Source organism: Rutilus rutilus, assembly GCF_951802725.1.
Source record: "Rutilus rutilus genome assembly, chromosome: 2".
Lineage (NCBI taxonomy): Eukaryota > Metazoa > Chordata > Actinopteri > Cypriniformes > Leuciscidae > Rutilus > Rutilus rutilus.
This window is the reverse complement of record NC_140210.1, coordinates 42,229,690-42,237,467: the sequence shown is the minus strand read 5'-3', so window position 1 is coordinate 42,237,467 and position 7,778 is coordinate 42,229,690. Positions and strand designations below refer to the sequence as shown.

General features: G+C 37.5%; 1 protein-coding gene across 1 annotated transcript in view; it reads left to right on the top strand.

Moving 5' to 3' along the window:
* Nucleotides 1-5,967, top strand: part of LOC311285904 (heparan sulfate glucosamine 3-O-sulfotransferase 6) — a gene marked incomplete at its 5' end in the record, with an annotated part of 16,335 nt that extends 10,368 nt beyond the window's left edge. The window contains one exon of the mRNA XM_084401778.1: nucleotides 3,203-5,967. Within this exon, the coding sequence (XP_084257904.1) occupies nucleotides 3,203-3,821 (619 nt within the window). The 3' untranslated portion in view covers nucleotides 3,822-5,967. The remainder of the gene's footprint in view (nucleotides 1-3,202) is intronic.
* Nucleotides 5,968-7,778: the final 1,811 nt, after the last annotated feature.

Here is a 7,778-nt window from a genome sequence, read left to right as displayed (position 1 = left end):
TGAATTAAACAAGCACTCAGCTGAGTGTACATAGCCAAACAGTGCTTGCACTTTAGATGCAGGGTGAGGATGACAACATTGACATTAACCATGACACTGTGAATACAAATTAAAAGGTTTGCATGCTTGTAATGCATCAAGATCACATCTTGTGGGCACTGGGAACATGCATCATGTAAGCATACTTGAAACACTTTTAAAGAAATGCTGCATGACTGGAATAGGTACATATCAGTTATTATAAAGTCTATAAAGTCAGCATGAAAGAGAAGTTGCAGTAGATTTGTATTCCCTATTGTGACGTATATCTGACTGAAACAGCTTCCCGAACAAGAAAAAATACAGGGTGGGACTTGATTTTGTCCATATATGTCAGAGAGTGTTTTTCACTCTCAGAAAAAAAAGGTTCAAAAGCTGTCACTGGGACAGTACCCTTCAAAAGGGTTCTAATATGTACCTTTGAGGGACTAATATGCACTCTTTAGGTACACCACAGTGGCAGCTTTTGTACCTTTTTTTCTTAGGGAACTGATTTTTCTAGTTTTTATCTGAGAGAGTGTATATAGGGAACTGATTGGATGGTTGTGTTTTGCTATTGGTCGATCTCATGTGAGTGACAGGTTGCCCCGCCCTCATGTCAGTAAACGCATCATCAGAGGAGAGAATTAAGGAGATTAAATAGGAATTGATTAAAGGTTACATGGACAGGAAGTGGTTTTTAAATAAATTAAGATGTGCGCAGATAAATGATTTATAATAAATACACGATATTCCATTAAAGATGGTGATTTTAACAGACTAAAAATTAACATTGTTTGAACAAGCGCTGCATGAAGAGTCTTCAAAAATTCTCCTTAAATAATAACATAAACTTTTGGATGATATCAGAGTAGATAAATAGTGACACAATGTTGTGATTTTTGGTGATCTGTTCCTTTAAAGAGCATTGCAGGTCAAATAATATGGCTAATCCAATTTCTCAATGTTGTCCTTCATCCTATTTCGCAGTCAGCAGGCCACTGGCGTAAATAACTCTGATTCTTGTCTCTGTGGTAAAGCGCTCGAAGAGAAATATGATTCTTATTAGAGTTCAGTATTAGCCTCATGGCATTGAGATGATGGCCAGCCTCAGAGACAGAGAGAGAGAGAGAGAGAGAGAGAGACCGCTTTCCAAACGCCATCCCAGACCAATGAAGAGTTAATCTACTACATATGTTCTCTATGGAAATAGTGAGAGTTTGTGTAGAGACTTTTCCATTTGATGCTGGAGCTATTGGACATTCATCGAGGAGATTAACTGAACCTTATAATCAACAAGAACCGTAATATATTTATTTTTATAAATTATAAATTTATATTATTACATATTACCATCTTAGAATAAATCATTATAAATTTTTATAATATATTACACATAACGATTAACTGTATTTTATATAGGCTACATGCATAATGCAAATGATTTTTGCCAAATTTGGTGTAGAAACAATTTCACTCACAAATTGCTTGAAAATTTCACATTTAATTACAAAGAAGTAGCAACAATTTTGAGGTAAGCAATAATACTTGTTTTATTTACAACTTCAAACATTTATTCCACTTTGTGGTAAAGGCAAACCTTTAAACGAGGATCTCGCAAAAATCATCAAATCAGCACAAAATGTGCTCAGGCGTTCTGAGGACGAAACCCATCAGGAAATGACTGCTAAGAGCTGTTATGGTTTCGTCTTTTTTCTTTCTTTTATAGCAACTCACCACTCCCTTCTCGTTCATTCGACTAGGCTGGTTTTTAATAAAGTCAACTTTAATGTTTATTTAACAACACTTTGCATTACTCAGGACAGAGTGAGTAATTCAACAGTGACCTCATCAGAGAAGTGCTTGTTTTATATTTGATAATAAAAAGAACATCTTTCATCATAATGAACTGAACACTTGTGACAGCTTCATCCGTTGGCGAGAGCTGAAAATGGTGGCAATTATCACGTCTCCAGAGTCACTTTTAATAAAGTTTTTCATTTAGCAGAATTGCTTAAAATTGCAGTTCAATATTTAGTTTGGACGACATAGGTGAAGCTACACATAGTTTCTGTCCCAAAACCTAGTGAGCTGCCTATTTAGACGACATTTACGTGCACTCCAAATGCAAATGCTGTTCTTAACGCCAGCATAATTATGATTTTGGCCAGATTCTAATGCAGCATCCCTAAAGGCACAGTTCTTTCATGCTCATGTCATTCCAAACCAAACATGTATGACTTTTTCAAGGTAAGTTAGTTTGTGTTACACAGAAAAAAAAGTAAGTCATACAGGTTTGGAACAACATGAGGTTGAGTAAATAATGACAGAAAAGAAAAGACAATAAGACAATCCCATAATGCATACATATTTTTTATTCTTGTGCCTTATTCGAGTGTAGCTTTATCAACATGCTTAAGCCAATTTTAGCGGCCTTGGTTCTGGAAGCATTTTCCCATTCATTTTTTCATTCATTCATTTATTTTCATTGTCTGGTTGGTGGAGATTTCTTTCCTGGAATAATATTTTTAAACACGATTATTATAAGTTGAAATAATGTAGACTGATGGCTTCTGCCTAAGCATATACCATCGTTTAACAACCTTGTAGCTTACAGTATGTCTGTTTATAACGGTTTATATACGGTTAAAAATCAATTCCCCTATGGATAAAATGAATGGGATTTTTACTTCTGGAACCCATTTTGCACATCTTTGGCCCGTCCTCAAAGAACATTTTGTGTAAGTTGGGTATTTTTTATTTGATTGTTTTTGCTGCAAGGCCAAAAAAACATGGTATGGATCAATATCAACGCCATATAGATATAATAATGTTTGAATGAAACCTCAGGAGCTGAAGCTCGACACATGCTCTAAGTGGTTGACCAATTACAACAGACCGGGCGGCTGACCAATCAGAGCAGACTATGCTTTTCAGAGAGACGGCTTTAATGAGACAGTAACTAAAACAGATCGTTCAGACAGAGGGTGAAAAGAGGTGCTGCAGCGATGTATGAGAAAAATCATGTAAATGTCTCTACCAGACCACACAAATAAAGTTATAAACTTGTAAATGAGCATTATACAAACACTTTAAAACTCTAATGCATATTGGCAAGATTTAGGTGTTTCAAACCATTTAGTGACCTCCATTATGACACTTTCTCTACTTTCTCTTTCTGTAGGAACCTAATGCCTCGTACTTTAGACGGCCAGATCACTATGGAGAAGACACCCAGCTACTTCATCACACGTGAAGCCCCTTCCCGAGTTTTCTCCATGAGCCGCAGCACCAAACTCATCGTGGTGGTCCGTGACCCCGTGACCCGGGCCGTGTCAGACTACACTCAGACTCTGACCAAAAACCCCGGCCTGCCATCTTTCCAGAACCTGGTGTTTAAGAACTCCACCACGGGTCTGATCGACACGTCCTGGAGCGCCGTGAGGATCGGCATCTACTCCAAACACCTGGAGAACTGGCTCAGGTACTTCCCCCTCGCGCAGCTTCTCTTCGTGAGCGGCGAGAAGCTGGTGACGGATCCGGCTGGAGAAATGGGCAGGGTGCAGGATTTCCTGGGACTCAAACGAGTGGTGACCAATAAGCACTTCTACTTTAACCAGACTAAAGGCTTCCCGTGCCTCAAAAAGCCGGAGGGGAGCAGCAGACCGCGATGCCTGGGGAAGACGAAAGGAAGACCGCATCCGCACATCCCGCCGGAGGTGCTCCACAGACTCAGGGATTTCTACAGGCCTTTCAACATGAAGTTCTACCAGATGACTGGCCAGGACTTTGGCTGGGAGTAAAGAGTTGCAGTCAGGACCCTTTTTGATAATGCAGAAAGCTATGAAACTGTCTATTGATTTTCAGCACCTTCACAGTATGTACAGTCAAAGCTCATGGTGCATATTGTGTGTTCTGGCCCAAAAAGACAAAAGCCCCTTTCACACATTCAGTCTTTACTGGTAAATTACCGATAATAGATTGTGTGTGAACAGGACCTTTTCAAAAATACCGGTAAATTCCCTTATTTACCAGTAATACATATACTCTGTGTGAATGCAGAATGAAGATTACCGGTATGATCACTTACAATAACTCTGCTTTGGGCCAGTCATAAAGTTCTAATTGAGATGACGTGATTACTCAGTGAGTTTACAGTAAGCTTTTTAATAGTTTTTCTATTTAAATATGCAATCATCTTTGACTGTTCCACCACGTCTCTGAGCGTTTTCAACGTGTTGCACTCGAGACCCGGCCTTCTTTTCTTTCTGCAGTTGAATACTATTATGCGCATCATGTGTTCTTAAGAGCAAACACGCTTTCTGTTTGATAATGCCCTTACGCCTTTCACTCTGAACAGATAGTGAAACTAAAGCGCCTCTCCTCATGTGGGCGGATGTGTGAATGGTCTCTTACTGGTAAAAAGTTGCTTGTGTGAACAGCATATTTCTTTATACTGGTAAAGTCATTCTGGCAATTTTGTCATTTACCAGGATTGCTGTGTGAAAGGGGCTAGTGAGAAGCAAAAAATCAAGTCACTATTATTTAAAAAGCTATATTTAAATATATTTTTCCCTCCCAGTTCTTTTTTTTTTTTTTTTTTTTATCACCATGTCACTTTTAGGGGCTCTAATATAGCGCTTTATATAATACAGATTGTTTTAAAGCTGCTTCATGGTAACAGAATCAATGGTGCAAACTTCATCAAATATATATATTCAAATTCTGATTTGAAAAGCATCTCTACAAACTGTTCATTCAGTTCTGTGTAAAGTTTACTGTGTAAAATTTGAAATTGTAAAATGAGTTCAAATCAGCTATAAGCAGCTCAGCAGAATACTGTCAATAGTGTCGTTACTCAGCTCAAGTCAGTTCAAGTTTTGTTCTCAGAATCAAATATTAAGTGTCTTTTAAACCCTAAATTAATGCATTGAAACATTTTTACTTCCTCACAAACACTCCTCATCATTAAATGGATTTAAAACAGGCATGTAACAAACGTTAAAGGCTCAGGGAAGGAGGAGACAGGAACCGGCGAACGTTCAACATAAACTTTAATCACCAAATAAACAAACGAAAAACTGAAAGTAAAGCACAGAAGCATGATAAAACATGTGGTCGTCACTCGTCCTTTTATCCTTCAGGAGCTCCTCCGTGGGACTCGAGGCCGGTGTGTCGCGCAGGTGATGCTCAATAACACTCATTAAACATCCCACGGCTCTCTGCCTTTTTTAGGCATTTTCCACTATATAGTTACATTTTACCATCTATTTTTTGTTTGCGTCTGAGTATGATCTCGAACTGACTGAACAGAATACCGGCTCTGATGTCTGCTGCCTAAACGCTCCTTTATTTCACATGCCCATAATCATACAGCTCAAAACACATTTGTTCTTTGTGATTTATTGCTGCCAAAAAGAGCAAAGCTTGGATGTTGTCATTCAACCACTGTTATGTAACAGACATGAGACATAGAGGAAAGAAAAAAGAGAGAGGGAAGCAATAGAAATGTACTATACAAACTTTCATTATTTATTTTGTGTGTTTTTGCTCATGAAAAGAAATTGCCTGCTTCTACAAGAGATCCTGTTTTACAGTAAACATGATTGGTTTAGATTTTGGAGCATGCAATTGTTTGTTGTTCTTTTTCGCGATTATTCATATATTTATCTTAGGATATGGTTTCATAGTGAATTAGAGCTATTAACCCCTGTCTTATTTTAAATAGTTGATTTTCTCAATAATTATACAGGGACGAATACTGGACTATGCATTATTCTTAAGACAATATCTGCTGACTGAAAACAAAGATCTGCTTCTGCTGTAAATTGCTATTATTTATATGTATGAATGTAAAGATTTTTTTTGATTTGTCAGTGTCCAAATATATATCGAAATCAATGAGCAGCTTTTTTTCTACAAACATTACAATAAATAGGAACAGTGTATGCACACATTTTATTCATTTTACTGTTCTCTGTGATCAAATATTGCTGCGGTTTTGCAGATAATGTACATAATTAGTAGAAAACATTTATATTGCCAAGAAGTGCACATATAAATGTGTTTAAATATGTGTGTGTGGGTGTGTGTGTGTGTGTGTGTTATACACATTTCACAACTAAACTGTTTTCAGTGTTCCAGTGAAGAAAATGGAAAGAAGAAGATGTAAACGAGTGTAGCTGTCAGTGCCGGCCAGGCTAAATGTGAAGTTAACATTCTGAGCTGAAGCTTTCTGATGTGTAAGCAATCAATTTGCAAGGGTCATAGAGACCTTTAGGATGGTAATCTTTGACCCTTGACTCCTGGATGACCTCCCACGCCATGCCATATTAAAGCGCTGACCACCAAAGCCGGCCACACAGACCCTTCTCTCCCACTGCATTAATGTTACCGATCGAGACACGGACTCTTCATTCCTAAAAAAAATATCAAAATCAATAATTGTCTGTTTAAGTTTATAGTTCCACTGCGGTGTGCCATCATCCATTTAGTCCCCCGTCACTATGATTTAATCCAGATCGAGTGCTGCTCGCTTCCAAACATCCATAAAATGTTGTTTAATGGAGGATTTACAGCATTTTCCAAATCCTGATAGATTAACGTGGCTCGTGTGGGTTTATATGAAGACGTGGAGAGCCTAAAGCATGATTTTAATCTATACTGAAAAGACACACAGTTCCCTATTTAGTATTTCTTTAACATTATCTTTTTATCCATGCCCCGAGCAACAGAAAAATGTTTTGGGGATTTTGGGAAAGTTTGGGGTCAGTAAGATTTCCTTTTTTTTTTTAAGAAAAAGAAAGTAATACTTTTATTCAGCAAGTATGCATTAAATTAATCAAAAGTTGAAAGTTGAAATATCTATAATGTTACAAAAGATATACAGATAAATGCTGTTTTTTTTTAACTTTCTATTCATCTATTCCACAAAAATATGAAGCAGCACAACTGTTTTCAACACTGATAATAATCATAAATGTTTCTTGATCATCAAATCATCATATTAGAATGATTTCTGAAGGATCATGTGACACTGAAGACTGGAGTAATGATGCTGAAAATTCAGCTTTGATCACAGGAATAAATTTTAACATATTTTACATTAGAAAACAGTTAGAATTAACTGTAATAATATTTCACAACGTTACTGTTTTATTCTAGGTGAAAACACATGCATTTAGAGGTCTTTCATGCCTTTCATCAGTTTGAAGTTACCTGAGGTGTCTATTTATGAGAAGCAATCTGAAAGAAATGCAAACGATCATCTACTCATTTCATAAAATTGACTAAATTATCAAAAGTCCAGGATGATAGCAGTCAATGTGTGGTCTCAGAGAACGTGACGAAACAGACACAACCGTCCTGGGATCTGAAGTGACGTTCTGATGTTCTTGAGAAAGGTCAGATGCTGTTCTTTGTAAAGTTGGACATGTAAATACAGTCAGTGAAAGAGCACTTGGTTGGCTAGAGGAGAATAAAAAGAGCATCATTCAAATCAGTGGCACGGGAATCAACACCCAAGAAAAATAAAACTGCTATTTCTGTCCTGAAACATAAGCCCGGTCTTCTGTCTTTCTACTGAAATGGATTTGAGGAATGTCTTTGAGTGCTTCCCCTCTTGTAAAGTCTTCTTTGTGTCCCTTTGGCCAGAACCAAATCAGCGAAAGCTGAGATGTTATCCTGTTCTGCAGCTGACTGACTGCATTCAAATGCAAACAGGCTTCGCTTCGGCCTCTTCATCTCATCAGACTCTCCCT